This window comes from Microtus pennsylvanicus, chromosome 10 (genome assembly GCF_037038515.1).
Source record: "Microtus pennsylvanicus isolate mMicPen1 chromosome 10, mMicPen1.hap1, whole genome shotgun sequence".
NCBI lineage: Eukaryota > Metazoa > Chordata > Mammalia > Rodentia > Cricetidae > Microtus > Microtus pennsylvanicus.
The window spans coordinates 38,091,181-38,113,617 of NC_134588.1; the positions used below are offsets into that span (position 1 = coordinate 38,091,181).

At 33.7% G+C, this 22,437-nt stretch overlaps 1 protein-coding gene across 7 annotated transcripts in view; it reads left to right on the forward strand.

The window, feature by feature from the left end:
• Positions 1–19,085, forward strand: part of Uchl5 (ubiquitin C-terminal hydrolase L5) — a 42,091-nt gene extending 23,006 nt beyond the window's left edge. The window contains exons 4-12 of one of the 7 annotated variants that reach the window (XR_012912066.1): positions 2,054–2,179; positions 2,260–2,321; positions 2,430–2,560; positions 4,310–4,373; positions 10,079–10,181; positions 11,307–11,417; positions 13,368–13,466; positions 14,067–14,216; positions 17,793–18,410. Coding sequence is in view for 5 of the 7 variants with exons in the window: in XM_075988175.1 (XP_075844290.1) it covers positions 2,054–2,179; positions 2,260–2,321; positions 2,430–2,560; positions 4,310–4,373; positions 10,079–10,181; positions 11,304–11,417; positions 13,368–13,466; positions 17,793–17,837 (744 nt within the window). In the remaining 2 variants the exon portion in view is untranslated. Of the gene's footprint in view, positions 1–2,053; positions 2,180–2,259; positions 2,322–2,429; positions 2,561–4,309; positions 4,374–10,078; positions 10,182–11,303; positions 11,418–13,367; positions 13,467–14,066; positions 14,218–17,792 lie in introns of those variants that run through there. The other 6 variants (XR_012912065.1, XM_075988172.1, XM_075988175.1 and 3 more) reach the window with 6 other exon arrangements.
• Positions 19,086–22,437: the final 3,352 nt, after the last annotated feature.

Sequence of the window (22,437 nt, forward strand, 5' to 3'; positions counted from 1 at the left end):
CATCTTAGTTTGGTTTGTGAAAATCTTGTAAACTACTCTAAATTTAATAAAAAACTTCAGGCTATTTATTTCTTCTTGAGTTCCCCTTAGAATTTCCCAATTTGGGTATGGATTCTTAATGTTATTTCATATGGTTATTAGCATTTCCTTATTTTATATTTTAATTTTAGACACATTCTTGAGTTCTAGATTCCTTATTTACATGAAAGTAATTTTATTGTTAATATTCTACCTTTAGTATTTCACATTTTTGTTAGGGTTAGGATAGCAACCTAGTTGATCTTGTTTGTAGTTTCAATTCTCTCTTTAATTTCAGTTTAGTTTTTCTTGAACACTTTCTATTATGTAGTTTCTGCATTAAAAATCTTTTAGAAAATCTTTAAGAACATTGATTTGTAACTTAGCAAATGACCCCATGACGATAACCATACCAGTACAACCAGAAATGCTTTCTAGTTCTTATATCTTTTATCCCTAATTTCTTCCTTTACATAAACTTTCCATATCTTAGCGTGAATTTCATTCTATTTGCTTTACTTAGTCAAATTTATAAAGCTTTATAAAAATATAAAAGTTTATTTAGAAAGGACTTCTGATGCATCAGTTAAGATTATTTCTTCAATGTTAGTTTGGTTTTCTGTTGTTCATATCTCTTTGTGGCTTCTCATTCCCCAATTTTTTTCATGAGCAACATGCTTAGTTTGATTTTGTATTTTCGAGATAGGGTCTTACTATGTTGAACACTGAAGCTTAAGGGATCCTACTTCCTAAACCTTCTGAATTTACTTTTTATACTTAAAATATAATATTATATTCTTCATGTATGTGTTGTGTTATGTTATGTGTATATTGCATGCATATGTATCTTTGGGCATGTATTCTTACATACATACATACAGAGACTAAAGCAGGATGTACGGTATCCTCCTCTATTGTTTTCTGCTGACTGATTATCTTCCCATACCTCTTTGAAACAAAGTATTATTTTCTTCATAAGAAGCCAGAATTTAACTCATTTATTGTTTTGTGTGTGTGTGTGTGTGTGTGTGTGTGTGTGTGTGTGTGTAGTTTTGTGTGTTTTTTGAGACAGGGTCTCACTGGGGAGCCCTGGCTGGCATTAAATTTACTATGTAGAATAAGTCTGCCTTGAACTCTGCTTTCTGAATGCCAGTCTGATTCACTGTTTCTGCTTTTAATTATTTATATGCTCTTGTGTCTGCATGTGGGTTTATGTGCACGAGTGCTCCTAGAGACTAGAGGCATTGGATTTTTTTGGAGCTGGAGTTACCTACAGTTGTGAGCAGTCTGATGTGAACCAAATCCAGGTCCTCTGTAAAAGCAGCAAGCTGCTGATCCATCTCTCTAGCCACTTTCTTTGCATCTCATTTTGTTGATGTTTACATTGAATGTATAGTTCATGTGAGCAGTGTAGAAGATAATATTTTATAAATACGTAATGATTTTGTTGGAGAAGTGTATATATACTTGGCATATATCTATATATCAACTTGGCATGATGTCTACTACACAAATTCTAGAGTCAGAATCTCTCAATTAGCTATATGTCTTTGGGAAACCACTTAATTTTTTTATGCCTCAGTTTCCATAAAAATAAAAATAGTATTTTAATAGTTTGTTGGGAATATTAAAATAATTGGCATATATAAAATACACAAAAAACTATCTGGTGCATAGGAGGTACTACTAACTGTTTTTGTTGACGCATGTTTATATAAGGTCCATGTAGTCTGTTGAACGTAAAATATGATAACACTGTGACAGGATTGAATGAAAGTATGTGAAGAGTATACACTTTTGTTGGGCATTCATTTTGTTTGTTTGTTTTTTGAGTCAGGGTTTCTCTGTTTAGCTTTTGTGCCTGTCCTGGAACTATCTCTTGTAGAACAGATTGGCCTTGATCATAGAGATCTGCCTGCCTCAGGGTGTGCACCATGGCTGTTAATGCTATTTGAATACTACTTCTGTTTGGGGGGTGTTTTGTTGGTTAAAAAATTTAAAACTCATAGTATTCTTCCTTTTTCTGTTTGTGTAGGTAATTAATAATGCTTGTGCCACTCAGGCTATTGTAAGTGTGTTACTGAACTGTACCCATCAAGATGTCCACTTAGGAGAGACATTATCAGAATTTAAAGAATTCTCCCAAAGTTTTGATGCAGCTGTGAGTAGTTTTCTTAATCTTAAAATGACCTATTTGTGATTGTTCTTGTTATAATAGGCTATTTTTCAATATTATTTTAGATGAAAGGGTTGGCATTGAGCAACTCAGATGTGATTCGACAAGTGCACAACAGTTTTGCCAGGTAAAGGATCTGTGTCTGTCTTTCTGTTATCTCTCTATTGTTTTTTTTTTTTGTCCCTTTCTCTCTCTTTTCTTTTGTATTGCTCTCACTCCTTTTTCTTCCATGTAGACAGCAGATGTTTGAATTTGATACAAAGACATCAGCCAAAGAAGAAGATGCTTTCCACTTTGTCAGTTATGTTCCAGTTAATGGAAGACTGTATGAATTAGATGGATTAAGAGAAGGACCAATAGATTTAGGTAATTTGCTTTCTGTTCTGGTATTTCACATTGGAGAAGGGAAAAAAGATTTTATATTTTCCTTTATGTTGGCTACAGTTCTACTTAAATTTTGAGGGTGAAAACTACTTTGACTTAGTATAATATGATGGTCTTGAACACTTGATGAAATTGAATGATAGGATCCTATAGCAAGGACTTACTGACACTATTCATTTGGGGACTGTGAGTTTTTCCTAAAGGAATGTGCTTTTTCAACAGTAGCTCACATAAGTAAATTTATTTATTTTGAGACATTGCTTTCTAAGTAAACTGGTGTTGAATTTGTGATCCTCTTGTCTCTGTCCTGCTGGATTACAGCAGGAGATTACATTATGCTCAGTTTTGCAAGGGAGAACATGAGAGGGGAGGAAAAGATCTTAAGGGCACTGGTCGTGGAGTACATGTGTACAGTACATGTGACAAGCAAGCAAAAATAAGGGAAAAAAGAGAATTAACCCGAAGTGGCTAGGAGGCATCACTTAGGGCATCGTGGGAAAGTGACAAATGGAAGCAGAGTGTAGGGAGGTGTATGTGTGAAAGTGCTGTAATGGAAAAGCCATACTTTTTATGATAGCCTAAGAAAAATGCTTCTAGCGTGTGTGCGACTGATAGAGAGACAGACAAGACAGATACAGAGAGTGTGCACACATGCTCACAAAGCCCTACAATAGATACTATGCAAGGACTCTAAAACTCAACTACACTCCAGCTCTTCCCAAAAGAATTAAAATTCTCTTTTGTGATTTCATTAACTTTCTTCATTTGTTGTTTTAGATTACAATCGATCAAACCTTTGCTTTATTTGAATCTGTGTTGTAAGAGGCTGCTTGTTTGTTTTCCCATCATCCAGACTCCCAAAATAGCCACACAGAAACTGTATTAATTAAATCACTGCCTGACCAATCACTATAGCATATTTCTGGCAAGCTTTTACATATTAAATTAACCCATTTTTATTATTTTATATTTTACCTCAAGGGTCATGGCCTACCAGCAAGGTTCCACCTGGCAGCTTACTAACCCTAACCCTAATGTCTTTCCCTCTGTTGGCTACATGGCGTCTTACTGACTCCACCTTCTTTTTCCCAGCATTTAGTTTAGTTCCCCGTCTCCCTACCCCCAGTTCTATTAAGGATTGAGTCCTAATTTTGCCACTAACTTGTGGATTGTTTTTTTTTCTAAGCCTTTAGTTTTGTCATCTATAAAACATGATAACCTAAAAAATTTTTGATTAAAGAATTTATGTGTAGGGGAGGAAGAGAGGGAGAGAAAAAGAGAGAGATTATGAATAAACATACCCATGTGTTAGGCAAGCACTCTACCACTGAGTGTACATTTAGATAAGTTTTTTCGGGGTTGTACATTTAGGTGAGTTATCTTCCTAATTTATTATTTACTTCCTCAAGTATTTTATTTCATATCTATTGCATGACAGCATGGCATGATGTTAAATGACAGTATTCTTTCTGTTATCAGAAAGTAAGAATTGAAGCTTACCATAACTAAAAAAAGTTGACAAGTTGTGTGGTGGCTCACACCTGCAGTTCAGGCTCTGGGAAGGCTCCATCAGAAGAACTGCTTGTTTTTAGATGTAGCAGACTGCGTACTGAGACTTTAGAACACATGATTTAAGTCCTGTGTTTACTTGAGTATTGTTGATTAAAACTTAGAGAAATGTTAATGTTGTCTTTTCTATTTTTGTTTTAACTGTTTGACATTTCTTTCTAGGTGCATGCAATCAAGATGACTGGATTAGTGCAGTGAGGCCAGTCATAGAGAAAAGGATACAAAAGTAATGCTCCACTAATGTCATTGATGTATAAATCTGGTTTTTAAGGTTTTTTAATTTTAATTTAAATTAAATTTTTAACTTAAAGTTTTAATTCTTTTATGTTAAATGTTAAACATCTAACCTCCTCTTGTTTAAATTAATGCTTTTGGAGATGTATTTTAGAATTTTTTTTTTTTTTAGTGATATGGCAAGTAAACATTGTTCTCTATTAACTGAGGATTTAGTTTTTGTTTTTTATTTGTTTTGTTTTGGCAGTTCAGGGCATCAAATCTAGGGACTCAGGTATGCTAGGCAAGCTATCTACCACTGGACTACAGCAGCAGCCTTAAATACACTGTTTTCTGCGGCTAATATTTGTACAGATAGTTTTGGAGTATTGTTTTGGTGGTTTTGAACTTTCAAAATAAAGTACCTTTGGGGCTGGAGAGATGGCTCAGTGGTTAAGAGCATTGCCTGCTCTTCTGAAGGTCCTGAGTTCAATTCCCAGCAACCACATATTGGCTCACAACCATCTGTAGTGAGATCTGATGCCCTCTTCTGGCCTGCAGACATACACACAGAGAGAATATTGTATAAATAAATAAATATTAAAAAAAAGAAAATAAAGTACCTTTGAAATAATTATCCATGTTCAGTTCTAAGAAAGAGATTATGGGTACTATTTACCTTATCATCTTAGAAACCTATGCTATAGTATCACTGCCGAGATACTGATACTGGTATAGACAAGGCACAGCAGCAAAATTCAGTCTCACTCTAGGGTCCTTTATGTTCTTTTATTCCCATGGTTCACTCCTTCTCCTGATACCCACTTTCCCTCTGTTTACACCTTAATTCCTAGTTTGATGTTTTCACATTATAAAACTAGAATCATACATTTTGTCATCTTTTAACATTACATCTCTTTATTCAGCATAATACATGAGAGGTTTTCATTGTTGGGAGGTGCTAGGGATCTAATTCAGGACTTGTACACACTAAGCTGGTACTCAACCACTGAGGTACATCTGCAGCAGCTGTTTAGTTTTTGTTGATGGGTAGTAATCTGTAGTATAGAAGTTGAATTTTTTTTTCTAGCCTACTCACTCTTTGAAAAAAGTCTTTTTTCTGATCCAGTTCAGTTTATCAATATTTCCCACTATGAATTGTGTTTTGGTTGTCAAATTTAAGAGTTCTTTGCAAGGCACTAGATTCCATTTCATTTGTTTTCCTTAAGAGGTTTATAGTATATTTTTAATTTAACTCTGAACTATTTTGAGATGATTTTATGTATGGTGAGGTGTTTAGCTTTTTAAGGTCTGTTTCTTTAGCCTGTGCATATTCAATTTCTCCATCACAAGTTGTTGAAAAGGCTACCTATTTTTCACTGAATTCCTTCAATAACTGTTAAAAATTTTTATGTGATCTGGGCATATATGTGTGATTTTATTTCTTTGTCACAGTTTTTTTTTTTTCTTCTTCTTCTTGATCTGTTTAGCCTCCTTTAGTGCTATATGATGTTCCTGATCAGGATAGCTGTGAGCCTTGATACCTGGTGACCAGTGCCTCATACTTCCATTTCATTCTTCACAGTTTACTTTAGCCATTACAGTTGCTTTGTTTCCCAACACTTTTTAGCATATTTCCTGTCACAGTATGTAGGGATAAGCCCAGCCCATTAGGGGGCGTGTTCGCCTTGGGCTAATGTTTACATATAAATCTGGCGATTGTGAGCCCCCTGCCCCTTCTGTTTTCCTGTTCTCCGCAGGAACCTGTGGGTCTGTAAGTCTATTTCCCCATTAAAGCTGTATATATTTTTACAATCTGTCTGCATTCATTTACGCCATTACAATATTTACAAAAGTTTTGGGGAGATATGAATTTTAAAAAAAAAGGTTTTTTTGTTTTGTTTTTAACAATTTGAGAATTAATATATCTACTGTGTTGAGCTTTTCAATTCCTGATTATGATATATTTATTTAGATCTTAATTTCTTTCACCAGCATTTTGTATATTCAGCCTATAACTCCTGTATTTATTTTTTTAATTAGCTAAGCACTTTATATTTTTGAGTGGTATTATAAATGCTGCTACACTTTAATTTTTGTTTTCTGTGTAGTTTTGCTAATTAACAAAAAGAGAAGTAACTTTTTTCTTCTTTATTTTTCATTCTTTAACTTAAATAAACACACCTATTCTATGACATTTTTCTACCTAAACAAATGTGATCTGCAAAAGGGAACAGTTTTGAATTTCTCCTTTCATTTTTACCAATTTTGCTTTATATGTTTTCTAGTTTAGTTGTTTATGTCTGCATATTTTGATCAGTGTTTTATTTTTCAGGATTGATTTTTTTTTTTTATATATCAACATATAACATTTGTTTTTGTAATTTTCTTTTCCATGAATGATTTGTCTAATAGCATAGCCATTTTTGCTTTATTTTGATTATAAAAAAATGCACATTTTTCTCAATCCTTTAATTTTCAGTTTGCCTAATGACATATTTGAAATGAATTTTTTATAGGCAGTATATATTCATGAGATGTTTTCCAATCTAACCTATCAGTTTTTTAATTTATTGAGTTAATTTTTATCAAATATAATTTACATAAAATTACATATAAAATATAAAATATGCATATAAAATAATTACATTTAATGTAAATAATGTGGTTTAGTTCTGTCCGTTAGATTTTCTGTTCTTTTTGCTTTTCTGTTTTCTGTTTCCTGCCAGTTTCTTGGATATTTTTTAGAATTCTGTTTCTTTTTATCTATAGAATTTTTTTTGTATATTCTCTGTATTTTTAGTGGTTTCTCATCAGTCTATTTGTGTCAGCATTTTACCAGTTAAGACTGTAATGTGAAAGTCTTTCTTTCTCATACTTTGTTCAAAGTATGTCAGTATCATTGCTATGCATAGTTCCTCTATGCATACTTTAGGAGAACATCAGCTGTAGAATTTTTTGCATTCATCATGAAAGAACATAGAAAACATAGAGAAGATGCATGTACCATATGGAGTTGTGTTTTTCTTTTCCTGTTCTGTTTTGTTGATGTTCCAGGATTCCTTCTATTGCCATCTTTGTTGTGTTAAAAAGCTTCCTTTGGCTTTTCTTTTCGGGTCGCTTCCCTGTCAGTATATTCCATTTTCTTCTTCCATAGTTTTCTTAGAGATAGCTTAGTTTTTTCTGTTTCATTTTGGAAGGAAAGTCTTACAGAATGCTTAATTGAGCTAGGTGGTGGTGGCACACTCCTCTAATCTCAGCATTCAGAAGAGAGAGGCAGACATCTCTGAGTTCGAGGCCAGCCTGGTCTACAGAGTGAGTTCCAGGACAGCCAGGGGTTTACAAAGAAACTGTCTCGAAAAGCCAAAACAGCAACAAAAACAACAAAATAGAATGATTATCCGATGGTCTTTTGAGTGTTTGGAGAATGTTAAACTCCTGGACTCTGACCACTGTGGTTCCTGATATTTTTTCCTTATGCTGCTCTCAGAATTTTTCTCTTTATCTTCAGTTTTCTTCAGAGGTTAGGTTTTTCCTCTTCAATCTTTGTGTTTGTAGTTTGCTAAACTTGAGGAGTTTTCAGCTTTCATCTCTTGGAAAGTTTAAAAATTCACTGTTTTCTTTTTCCTGGCTGTCAAGTGCTCAAATATTGGATCTCTCATTTGGTTCCATGGATTTCCCCCAGGCTTTTGTTGTCCTTAACTGCTTGCATGTTTGCAAACCCTGCCCCATTCTTTCCTTTCTTTAGATAAGGTCTTTGTATGTAACCCTGGCTGCCCTGGAACTCATTATGTGGACCACCTCAAACTCAAAGGTCTGTCTGCATCTGCTGGGATTACAAGTTTGCATCACCACAGCCAGCCCAGGGCTGTATTTATATTGGAATGTTTTCTGTCTCCATTTACTGATTCTTTTCGTCTTGCCTTCCATTTTGCTGTTGAGCCCATCTATTGACGATTGAGGTTTCTGTCTTGGTTATTATATAAGTCAGTAGTAAAATTCCTATTTGACTCTAAAAATGTGTTTATTGTTTTTCTGTGATTGCTAATTGAACGCTATCACAAGGACTCCGGTAGTTCTGACAGAAGGTACTGATGTCTGGCACCTCACTATGAAGGGCCTTTTTACTCACCTTGACGGTTTGTTTCATGGTTTTCAACTACCGTGAATAGATCTACTAGAACCTGAACATTTTGATTATTATAATGAGATTCTGCATCATATTTCAGTTTCTTTTTACTCAACACTGTGCTGGCAGGGTAAATTGGGATTGCTGCCTCACTAATGTCAGATAGGAGCAGAAATTCACATTTCCCCCACCTGGCCTCTTGACACCTGAGGAAGAAAGAGGTTTCCTCTTAACTGCTGGGCAGCAGTGGGAGTTCTGACTACCAGCAAGACTTCTAGTGACCCTCTTTGGCTAGGGGAGGTATGGCTTCTTTGTTAGTGCTCTCTGCATGCCTGTTCTAATGCTAAAGTGGGAGGGACCTCTTTGCTATTAGATGGCAGTGGCAGTTCTGATTTCCCGTCAGGCTTCTGATACTGCAGGTGGGTGTTTTTATTACCACTTGGCAAACATTGGAAATCACAGCTTTATTCTCACCTGTTTCTCCTCACTAACCCAGGCATCAGGCATCTCATTATCACTTAGTGAGGTTGGAAATCTTGGTTTTTTACTGTAGTTTTTGGATATAGTATGGGGACTATTGTCTAAAAGCTTGTGTCTTTCCAGCCTTCAGCCTTTCTTGTTTTATTGGAGAGCAGGTTTTTACTAGGTCTTTTTTGTCAGTGTTTGTCATGTAGGTGGGGAAGGGGGCTGTTAGTTTGTTTTTGTTTTTGCTTCAAATCTGGGATATGTAAGGCAAAAAGAAAACTCAGAGAATTACCCTGCCTTGTCATTCTGGAGCCTGTGTTCCTTAACTTGTCTGCCTTCTCTCCACCTGTGATTTTTCCTTTTTCTTTCTCCTTTTAATATATTATTTCCACAAATTTCAGTTGTATTTGATAGGAAAATTAGGAATAATGAAACTCTTTCAATTTTAACAAAATCTAGAAATTTTAAAGCATTTTCATGTACTTCAAATCATTAGTTATATTGGTTTTTATTCTTTCTGATGAGTGAAATTAAGTATAGACTAATGCAAGTGTGGACTTATATTTTTCTAGTGTTCTGTTAGCTTGAGTAAGTGTTATAGTTAATTTCTAATATAATACTTTTATGGCAGTTTTTACTGTCGTGAGCTTTTTATCAGTGTAATAATTTTACAACAGGATATTTTATTCAAATAATGACACATATTTCATATTTATAAATAAAAGCTTAAAATATTAACTAACAGTATAAACTACATCATGACTTGCAAGAAATAGTGTAGTATCATCAGTAGAGTCTAGCAAATGTATAGTCTTGGTGTAATTCTTCTCTCTGAGATCTTAAGTAATAATTGTCGTATCTCTTATAACAAAGAGGAATGATGAAAACATGATATTTTAAATGTTTTAAGTGAAATTCATAGTAGTGTAGAACATTTAAAAATACTTGCAATTAGTGAAATTTAGATGGTCTTTTGCTGCATTATACTCTTTTTTATACAAAACCTTCTTAAAATGCCAATTTTTATTGTTTAGTGATAGTTAATCGGAATATAATAATATTATTATTATTAATAATAATACTAATGATTTTATAATTTTTATATATTATAAACTTTTTTGTAGGTATAGTGAAGGTGAAATTCGATTTAATTTAATGGCCATTGTATCTGACAGAAAAATGATATATGAACAGAAGATAGCCGAGTTACAAAGACAACTTGCAGAGGTTTGTGGTCAGCTATATATATATATATAAATATATGCACACGTGTACGCACACATATACATAATGAAGTATTTTAATACTAATGATTTTATAATTTTTATTTTGTTTTAATTTTTTGTGCATATAGTGAAGATGAAATTTTATGTTACTGTGCATTATATTTTTGAGACAAAGTCTGTCATTAAACTTGGAGCTAGGCTAGTGCTCAACAAGTTCCAAAGAATTTCTTCTTTGGTCCTCCAGCATCAGTGTTATAGGCATGTGTGTGGCAATTTCCTGTTTTTTTTTTTTTTTTTTTTTTTTTTTTTGGGCTGCTGATGGTGTGAACTCAGGTGAACATGTTTGAACAGAAAGCACTCTTGCCCATTGAGCCTTCTTTTCCTGTGGCCTTTAAGTATAAAATTTCAGAGTAGGTATTGTATTCTCTCAGGGGAAAATTACTTTGATTTTCTTTTTCAAAATAGATTCAATCATTTAGATAGGAGATTAAAGGAAAATATTTGGAATTTGTGCTACTTAGTTTTAGTTACTAGCTTTTCCAATTGATATTTTTCTCAGTTTCTTAATGTAGAATGAAGATTATAATCTTTACCATAAAATATTATCACTAGAATTAAATTTACCTAATACTTAAAGACTAACAGGTGGTAAATGTTAGTATTGAGTTATTTTAGCTATTTTCTCTTATTTCATTATATAATTAAAGTATATATCTATAGGAGTTAACTAGGTATATATGAATGTACATGTAATATTTACTAATCTTAATGATTTTTATGGCTGTAAATATGATTGGAAAAGAGAACTAATGATAGAGAAAGTCTTTTAAAAGTCCTTTGATCACATCTTAGGAGAGTTTAAGCAGATATATTTTGTAGGTTAATGGATTGTAGCACTATAGTATGTTACAATATTGGTGGCAGATAAAAATGTCATGTATTATTATAGAACATAGAAATATGGAAGGTGTATTTAGAACTTTCATTCTTTCAATTTTTTATTATTCAGCTGATATTCTTGCCAAAATTAAATTTGAAGTAATTATAGTATCTTAATCATTTAAATGTAGTCAGGACTTAAGCCACAGTCATTAGGGTGCTGTTTCTTTTTCTTCTCACTAAGGAGGAACCCATGGATACAGATCAGGGTAGTACTGTGTTAAGTGCTATTCAGTCAGAAGTTGCCAGAAACCAGATGCTCATTGAAGAAGAAGTACAAAAGTTAAAGAGATATAAGGTATGTTTTTTCAGGATGGGCTACTCTAACATTTTAGAAAATTTTGAGATGAAGGTACGTTGAAGTGATTGCTTTCCTTCCCATCATTGTGAGTTTTCAGAATAAGGTATTGATTACCTGGCATTTGACAGTTTCACTTTTTAAATTTTATTATGAAAAGATTTTTACTCTGTAAGATGTCTCAGTTCAGTGCCTACTGTTCTTCCTGAAGTCCAGGACATCTTACCTATGATCATGGGGGATAACTAGGACCTCTTATCTATAGGCTTTGAGAATTCCTGTGCTGTGTAATGTGACATGTTTCAGGTTCTTCAGGTTTTTCTTGATCAATACTTATAGTCAGGTTTTCAAGTGGATAATGAATTTATGTTTTTTGAAACCATCTCAAATGTAGTCCTGGCTGTGTAGCCATTCCTGGCCTCTAACTCTATGTATATAGTATGTTAGCCTTGACCTAGTGGGTGATTTCCTGCCTCTGCCTTTTGCAAGTGCTGGGATTACAGATACATGCCCACTACACTAGGTGCTTGCCTGACTGCTTTTTCAGGTTAAGAAGTACATTTTTTTTAGTACAAGATAAATTCATACTAATACTTGTTTAGTATTAAAAAGGCTTTCCACTTAATGCATAAATTGTATTTCTTAGTATGGAAATTTTGATTTCTCTGAACTTTACTCATTTGCCTCATGAATAGTAATACTAATAAAAAATTTTAAATTAATTTGTTAGCATACAAAATAATGGATCTCATACCATTTTCATACATATGTGCTAGTACTGTTAATAAAATTAATTTTTTTCCTATAGCCTTTTTTGTTTCTTATTATATGTCCCATTTTAAATGTACAACCAAATCACTATACCTTAAAATTACTTAATGTTTGTCTCTTGATTTTTGCTTTAAAATTCTTAGGTTTTTAAGAATCCTTATTTAATTTGTTTAGTTATCACTGACATTTATGTTATTCTGCCGTCCTCCTTCACTTACAGTCTGTTCAGTGAGCTAAGAGTGGACGGAGGAGGGGGCTTAGGGACTGCATGCCTTCACTTGTGTATGCTTTTCACGTGGAGCTTGAAGTCAAGGACTTTATTTTTGTTGTTTTTGCTCACTTGTGTCAGCAGTGTCATGTTGTACTTAACAGCCAACAGATGACTCTTAGAGATTAAAGTAAATAAATGGAGCAGAACTGAATCCAAGTAGGATTTTGTTCAGGTTTGAGGTGGACAAGTTCTCAGAATACTTTAGGCAAAGAAAGGGCCAAGGTTTATGGGGATAGGAAAGTAAGAGATGGTAGCTTCAGCCATTATCGTCCATGTCACATAATACTATAAAGGTCCACAGCCTACCTATTAATTAATTATAAGAGCTTGTAAAAAATCACAGCTAGTTTAAAAGAAATTAAAAATTCAATTTATGTGAGGGAATGTTGAGATTTCTTACGAATGATAGAAGCTGCAACTATGGGAAAGGAGCACTCAATCGAACATCTAGATGGAATGTATAATAACTCAGTGATCATGAAAGGCTAGAAGCAAGTAATTTGGAGACTGCTTACTTGCTTTTCAATGAAGCACAGATTTTCTTTTTCCACTACTTTCACTGTTATAAAACAATCCCCAAGAAAATTTGTTGATATTCAGAAACTAAAGCTGGTGTCATTAGACTGGGCTTTAGTTAGCAGTTATGTAGTTACAGTAGCAGGGGTGTGAATTTATCTTGTAAACCTTAAGGTTGTTTTTTAAATATCCTTGGAATGGGCTTCCCCCACCCCCATCGTAGCACATTTTCTAGAATGGACTTTTAAAAAGCCTGTTTGCTACATGTTTTATTGTATAGTCTTTATTATCAGTAGAAATCAAATCTCATTTCTTGTACTGTTTATGAGGATGGAAGATTTTATGTTGGATACAAAAAGATAATATGATCAGAAAATGTGTTTTATTTTCAGATTGAAAATATTAGAAGGAAGCATAACTACCTGCCTTTCATTATGGAATTGTTAAAGACCTTAGCAGAACACCAGCAGTTAATTCCACTTGTAGAAAAGGTACGTACTGCAGTGATGACTATTCACACTCAGACTAGATGCTTCCCCAATACATTGTTTTAGGCATGAGTGGATATAAAGTTTGAAGCTTTTTAGTTTTACTCTTTTGCCTAGTATTTTGCATTCTAGGAAAAGGAGTGTAGCCTAATACTTTAACACGAAAACAAAGCATTTCCCCATGACTTTAGCATTCCATAATTCTTAATGTGTAGAGCTCAGCTTTTTCTGTATTAAAGCATTCCTTTCTTTTAAAATTTTTTTTTCAGTGTTAATAACTGAAATAATGGATTTTTTTCTTAGCTAATTTTATAAAATTTTGCATTGATTCCAGAGAGTTTAGAACTAGAGGGGCATTGTGGGGGGATTAAAAGATTTAATTGGCTAGCAAATAGAATCTAGAATCTGTCCCACTGAGGGATATTTAACATAAATAAGTAGAAAATTCTGATTTATTTTTCATTGTTAGGCACTTAATAAAATATTTGCGGATGAATGAAATACAGTTAAATTGTTTGTAAGTTTATATTGTAAATCAGCTTTTCTGAAAATGACCATCTCTGGATGCTCTTTAAATTACATGTTACCTGGCCCCCTCCCCAGATATTCTCACGTAGGGGAAGGAATGTTTAATAAGTTCCCCAAGTGATTCTAATGCAACTGATCTGTGTACCACATTTTGAGAAACACTTTGAGAAGACACTACTAGGCAAATAAAAATTTGGACCATTAATTTAAAGACAAGAATACATGGTAGGTATATTTTTCTTATTGATTTTAAAGTGTACAAAACAAATACATTTTTTGTCCCAGATTATTTCTTATTATAAATTTCACATAATACTGAGATTTGAATCCTAATATATTTGTGTTTGCCTTTTTACTTGAAACATACGACCCACTCTTTAGCATTAAATGCAGACTTATTGTAGTTGTAGAAGACTGAAACTCTTCTCTTTTCCACATGGGACTTTTCTGTTAATATTCCTCATTAAGATGGGAAATTAATTTTCAACTTTTATTAACCATTAAGACCTGATGGTCTTCAGATTTGTTTGTTAAGAGGATATCTAAATACAGTATTCTTTGAAACACCGTGAACTGTTTCTGTTTTGAAAATACTAGATAGAGTTAGGTGTGGTGGTACATGCCTGTAATTCTAGTATTTGGAAGTGGAAGCAAGTGGATTCAGTGTTCAGGGTCATCTTGAACAAAATTTCTCATAGGGAACCTATGGAAAAATTACCACTTATACAATGTAAATTTAAAATTTGCTTTCAAATACAGTATTTTTGTATAGATTAGGTAAAATTTGTGTGATTTAAATTTTTTTCCACGACAGTATACGCCCCAGATTATTATTTATTTTTTTGAGAATTTAGAGAGAACATCTTTGCATTAGAACCATAGTTACTTAGTTCACATTGCTTTGACACAAGGTGGCAGTATGTGAATGTATATTAGTGTAACACCAGCTCTGTTGATCTTTCTGTTTGTATACTTTTTAAGGAAAGCAGTTATTGACTGTCTAGTTTACCTATTCAAAAATTTTTAGAAATTAAAATTTTAATAAGCAATGTATATATTTTTTCTATATATACATTGCTAACTGCTAGGTTGTGAGGGTATTTGGATTCAGCATTTGGTGGAATTGTTTTAAATTGTTCATCTCATTTGTCTAGCTGCACTTACATTCTAGATATTTTGTTATGATAAATAAATTTATTCAACCAACATATGGAATGGTTTGGGAAAGGGTGAAATAATTATAGGGGGCTGAATAGTATCGTGTAATTAGTATTAGCATTATGCTAAAAGTTTGGACAGAGTAGCTCCTAAATAATATTCTTAGAGCAAATGTATTTAATCATCCTTTTTTGAGGGAAAAAACAAATTATTATACTATGTTGAAATCCTGCAAATGGATGCACATGTTAAAAAGAAAGCAAATTGAGGAACAGGTAAAAATAGATTAAGATTCGATTTTAAAATTATATGCAGTAAGAAGCTTTCATTATGTTTGTTAATCATAGTACTTTCAAGAAGAATTGCCTGCAGATTCTAGAAGTGGATTTGGAATGTGTGGAATTCTCATGTGCCTGCGAGAGGGAGTAGGATGAACAAGACAGAAAAGATGTGTCACTCTAAGTAGTGATGCTAATGCCAACAGGAGACAATGCTTACTGGGGTCCAAGTAGTTAGGACCAAAATCTTTTCATTTTAAGAAAAATAAGCAAAACAGAAGACTAAATTTCCCTTGGTCATATAACTATAAAGACAGACTAAAATTTTATGGTTTTGTTATATGAGAATTGCATACTTTGCATAAAAACTGCTCAGGAGGTAACCTAAAAGTAGTTGTAAAACTTGTTGTACCATATACCAGTTCTGTTCTTGAAACATAAAATTGGCCAGATTAAGTTTCCATTTGTGAACCTTTTATTTATTCAGGTACACTTACAGCACTAAAAATGTTATTGCGTTTTTTTTTTGTGTGTGTGTGTGTGTGATTGCAGCATATATATGTATAATTCTAAATCATTGTCAATTCTAACTTTTTAAACTTCTAGTGCCTATTAGATAAAATCATGAATGTAGTTGATAGGGGAATCCAAGATTATTTCACAGTATTGAAGTTTGAATCAATTGATAATAAGTAGCTAACCTTTAAAACCTTTTCTTTCCCTTAAAGAAGTAGAGCAATGATCACAATATTTTTGTTAATTTTAGCAAAAATTCTGTACTGTATTCAGAGTCTAAAAGCAAAATAGTAAATACTTAACTTTATTTCACATTATGCCTAAAATTGAGTTGTGTTTTCATTATTTGAGAACAGGAAGCTTTTCTGAGGATGGTGTTGCATCAGCATTTAGGAAGCCTAGTCAGGAGGACTGTGAGCCGTAGAGGGGAAACTGTCTCAAACATAAAGAAGCCAAAATAAAAAAAAAAGGAAGAAATTTTATATAGAATAGGGTATACATATTAAATTCTTAATTATGTTTACTGATTAAAAATGTTCATAAAGCAACTAATTTTGCTATTTTTGTGCAGTAGTTAGACTTTAGATAGTACCTATATTTTATACATAAACATTTTTTATAATAATTTGCTCTTGGTTTTGTGTGGTTTGTCTTTTTTTTTTCTATGTTGTTTTTTTTGTTTTTGTTTTGTTTTTTGGTGCAGAAGTTAAACCTGAGAGCTTCTCACAGGGTAGGTAAACACTCTACCACTGAGCTACACCCAGCTATTTTTATTCAACTGGCCTTGAACTAGCCTTTTTACTTCAGCTTCCCAAGTAACTGAGATTATGAGATTACAGGCCTGTGCCACCACATACATTAAGTCTAATGTGTAGCTCTCAATTTTTTCATACTGCTGCATAATTGTTAACTGATATATAATAAAAGTTATAATTGTCCTAGTTATCCTACCTTTTAATTGTATAATGCAGAATTCTAATTCACTGTTGTTGTTCAAAGACCAGCAGAATTGGTGTCACCTGAGATGAGACCTTGTTAGGGTTGTAGAACAGTAGGCATTTTGATCCCTGAATCATAACTATATATTTACATAGGGGCCCCAGTTGGTGTATGTATCTTGAAAAGCACTACTAGAGAACACAAGTGTCTTGGGCCTCTCTTGAAACTTCACTATTTGTTAATTGTGTGGCTTTGGTCAACTTTGGTAATGTCTATAAGCTTTGGCTTCTTTACTTACTAAAGAACAAATAGAATTACTGTGTTAAAGCTGTACAATTATGAGGTCAAATGACATCATGTGGAAAAACATTTAGGTCGAATAAACTTATTGATACCACTGATATATTCTTTTAGTGACTATATTAAGCTCACTAAAACCATATTAAATTCATTTATTTCAGTATAACAAAACTATAAAGAATTTTTTAGACTTAGTTTGAGTAAGAAATGGATAAGTATGTATATCTTTGGAATTGCTATGGTTGAGTTTTATGTTCTAGAATTATTACAATTATTACATTTCATATTCCGTAAACCAAAGATGTTCATATCTACTGAGGGTAAATAACTAGAATTCAACAAAAGTTGTTGCAAGGAATAAGTAATGTTCTCAGTATCTTAGAACACACTCAGAAATCTCAGTATTTGTTTGTTTATTCATTTATACCTATCTTTTCTGTGTTGCTAGTAGTTAGGACTACCGTTCACCATACAGCTCTAGTAGTGTGACCTATACGTTTGTCTTATTTCTTGAGAATACCATTGGATGCATTTTGTTTTAATATGATCTAAAATAGTCTTTGAGAGTTTAATTTTTAAACTTTAATTTTTTTATATCTTTAACTTTTAGGCAAAAGAAAAACAGAATGCAAAGAAAGCTCAGGAAACTAAGTGAAGAGGATATTTGGACCTGCACTTATTTTCATGGAAACCTTTACATATTAAGGAAATTTGGACAACACCCTAATTGACTCAGTGCACGTTTGGCATAGTACCAGTCTGTCTTGTCCTTTATGCATGGATTCAAAAACGTCTTCTCTACTTGCATCATGTGCATGTAGTGCATATTAAATAAAAGTGGCATAAAGAGTGCTGGCCAAATTCTATTATTTGATATTGGATCTGAGAGCTTTTGGTACTCTGCAAATATATCTATAGTAATGGACCTGGAGAATACACAAATGATACTTTTTATTTGTAGTTCTTATTAATATTTTTATTTGTCAGCTTAAATATATCTAATTTACAAATGTTAGATCTTACTTAAACTGAGTCCTCTGCTTTTAATTGTGGCAAAAATAATGAGTATTTTTGTTTCTGATATGTGTTTTGCAGATCTTAAAATTGAATTTTATCTCACACCAATTTGATTTTTTAAGGCCAGTCATTTGGAAAGAATACAATTTTTAATGATTTACATTGCTATCTGTAAAGAAGACAATAAACTTCCCAATTTTATTTTAGCAAACTTTCTTCAATTGTTTGGGGTTATTTGTTTATATATTGTAGGATTATTTGAGGAAGGTCTGAATATTTTGCTTCAAAACAAAACTGGAGGTCAGAACATTTTATAAATCTTAGGGTTCAGAGTTACTCTCAAGTTTTCAAGATCTTTGAAAATTGAGGGTTTGATAGTTTGTTATCTGATTCTTTTAAAAGATTGCAGTGGTAGTAGAGGACTCTTCTGTTTCCATTTAGTTTCTAGAAGCCATGTATGTTATCTCACACTGGATTTAAAGACCTGACACTGGAGGGCTTTACAGTCCTGGTTGCTGGAACTAGCTCTTGTAGACCAGGTTGGCTGCAAACTCACAGAGATCCTCCTGTCTCTGTCTCCCAAGTGTAGGATTAAAGTAGGATTAAAGGCATGTGCCACCACTGCCCAGCCTTACACTGGATCTTTGTCTCTTAAAAGTTGTCTCTATTTTTCTTCCAAATTAAACTTTTTTTAAAAGATTTATTTATTATGTATAGTGTTCTGCCTGCATGTATACCTGCATGCCAGAAGAGGGCAGCAGATCTCATTATAGATGATTATGAGAGTAGTTGCTGGGTGAACTCAGGAGCTCTGGAAGAGCAGCCAGTGCTCTTACCCTCTGAACCATCTCTCCAGTCTTGTCACCCCACCCCCACCCCACTTAAACTCTAAAGGAAATTTTCATTATGAACATCCAAGCAGAGTTTTAAAATCAGTACATGGCTTTTTAACATTTTTATGTAAAATTATTTCATTAGGTTAGTTGTGTACACGTTTTCCAGATTTGGATTCCAGCTTTGATTCAGATTCAATTTATTTAAATTAGTATACAAACTGATAGTTTATGTTTTGGCATTTTCATACATAATTTTTTCTTTTTATTTTCCTCTTTACTCATTCTGGTATTTTTTTTTTTTCACAAAGCATGTATTTGACCTCCCAACCTTTCTCAAAACCTGTTTTATCTGTCTTATGGGCCCTTTATAATTTCATAGTTTAAAGACTATGATCTGGTGAGAGAGAAATTGTGTGTCATGCATCTTCTGAGTTACCCCACTTAGTAGTTTCTTCTGTAGATTCTTTATTTTTCTTTACAGATGAATAAATTTGTTATGCATAAAATTGTTGTGTATAGTACCACGTTTTCATTATCCATTCACCTGATCTCATTTCCTTGCTATTATGAATAGAGCAGTAATAAACATCTCTGGGAATCTAGAGTCCTTTGAATAGATGCCCATGAGTATATAGCTGGGCTACATGGTAGTTCTGGTTTCATTTTGTTTTGTCTTTGAGAAGCCTCCACACTGATTTTCTTAGGGGTTGCACTTGTCTGTCCCCCAAGAGCAGTGGTCCACATTCAGGCCAGCCACGCTACCCATGTCCTCAGTTTATTCTTTGTTTTCTCCGTACATTCTCATTCAGGGGAGACAGAATCTCAGAGTCACTTTAATTTGCATTTCCCTGATGATTAAAGATGTTGAACACTTTAAAAAATATATTTATTGGTGATGTTCATTTCTTTTAAAAACAATATGTACTTCATTACCTTATTTATAAATTGTCTTTCGTCCGTCCATCCATCCATCCATCCATCCATCCATCCATCCATCCATCCATCCATCCATCTATCTACCTATCTTAGTTGTTCGAGACAGGGTTTCTCTGTCACAGCTCTGACCTAGACCTGATTGGCCTCAGATTCACAGAGATCCACCTACATCTGCTTCCTGAGTCCTGGGATTAAAGGTGTGCGTCACCACCAACCGCCTGGTTACAAACGAATTTCTAAGAATTATTTTAAAGTCTCTGATAGTGGTATTACTAGATGACTTAGAACTAACAAAACTTGGAGTAAATCTGAGAAAAGATACTTTCAGTCAGATGATGTGGTCTTTCAGTTTTGTGAGGAAGCGGACTTTGCTCTCAGTAGAGTGGTAACAGCGACTGTTTCCAAGCAGGGCATTTAAAATAGTTTCCTGGGCATTGTCTTGAGCTCACATTGATCTAATTCAGTTGAGCTTAACTTCATTTTTTAAAGGATATTTTTATTCTTTGAAAATTTTACATATACAAAGCATTTTAGATCATATTTACCTCCATCTTCACACTATAACTCCTAACTTTTTTTTTCTTTTACTAATCCACTGAGGGTATGGGGTCATCTGGTAGGGGCACATGAACACACCAGGGTCACACTCCTGGAGAAAATTAACTCCCTTCACCCAGCAACCATGCTGCCAAGAGTTCCTCAGCAGAGGAGTGTGGCCTCTTGTGCTCCTCCCTTGTCTATGCTGGAATGTTGATTGATCTTACCAGGTGACCACAGCTGCCCTAACCAGAAGGGGATGCTTCAATTCCGTCTCTGACCTCTGGCTCTGACTGTGTCTTCTGAGCACCGGGGAAGGGGGTGTAATGTAGTTGTCTCATTTATGGCTGAACATTGAGCTTTGTTTCCACACTTTGTTGAGGCTTAAGTTTTGTATAAAGTTATGCAAGATTTACTGTAGAAAGTAGTAGGCACTAGCCAAATAAAGTACTAGAATATAAATCTACTATCTAAATCTAAAATAGATTCATACTTATCTGATCGCTTGATTTTTGAAAAAGGTGGCAAAGCAAGAAAGAACTTTTCAGCAGATGGGACAGAATATCTGTATTTCCATATAAGAAAAAGAACGTGACCTCAACACTTCTCCTGGAAATGAATTTGAGCTTAAGCATAGACCTACATGTAATGTCTGAAAAGCACAAACGTTTTTGCAAAATCATAAATGAATATTTTTGTGACGAGAATAGCCACAGGTTTCTTAAGTCACAAACAGCAATAACCATAAAAGACCTCAAATTATACTAAAACGGAAAACTTGTCAGTGAGAGATGGAGTTAAGAGGAACTATTATCAAATGACATATTTAAAAGTAGTTTTAAATAAATCTATTAATAGGCATACAATCTTATTGATCTAATTCTGCTAAAATGTAAGAATAGTCACAGTTTAAGAATAGCATGTCTGACTCACAATTGTGAATACGGGGTACTTCGTGGCTATTTCTGCTTGTGAATAAAGAAGTGGTTGGGGCATATATGTTTTTGATTTGTAATTAAGTAATGGAGCTCAGGGTAGAGAAAATGGAGAGCTGAACCATAAACCAGAAATAGACATATGTTAGTTAGGTGAACACAGTTGTGGAAGGGGCCTCTTCTAAAATCTCGCTTAACCACGGGCTAGAGAAAGGCTGGTTCTGTTTTACTGTACTCAATTCTAAGGGATGTGCCTCTGCTACTTCCCAGCAGCTGCAGCACTGCCTCGCCTAGTTCCCAAGATAGCTGCCCTTTGTCCAGCAGAGAGCAGCAGCTTGACTGCCACTGGGGTAGGTGGATGTTTGTGTCTGGAATTAGGGCACACATTGCTCTTCTTTTAGTGTTAATATATAAATATATGGTGCTGCATTCAGTTTAATACCTCCAGTTAGTTTTAATTGCCTACATTTCGAAAGCCATTTAGTTTTTTTTTTCTTTTAGAAGGATTTTGTTTCTTTGAAATGGTAAAGAGAACGTAAAAGTTTTTTCTTTCTTTTTTTCCCCTTTAGTAGAGAAAACAGATGAGCAAAAATAAAATTTGTTCACATACAACTCACCAACAGAGATGATCCCAAGAATGTTTTTAATATATGTAGCAGTTTTGTCCTATGTAGAGATCCCTGTTTTTATGCATGCCTTCTCTATACTGTATACAGAATTATATGACACATTATTTGCAATTCTCATTTTTATATCTTTAATAACTTGTAATACTCAAGCTGAGCTAGAAATTAAATGGGGAAAGAAGAATAATGTTGAGTATTTTGAAGCTACTATTCTTTCTGTGTAAAACTATAACAAGGTTTGGAGGAGTGGACTCAAGTGTTTAAGTCTCCAGAATTGACTTCACAGGATATTTTCCTTCAACCACAGTGAGAGTATCTACCATTGAAGACAGTGAAGTCAGAATGTGCTCTCCTCTGTTCCAGGAACA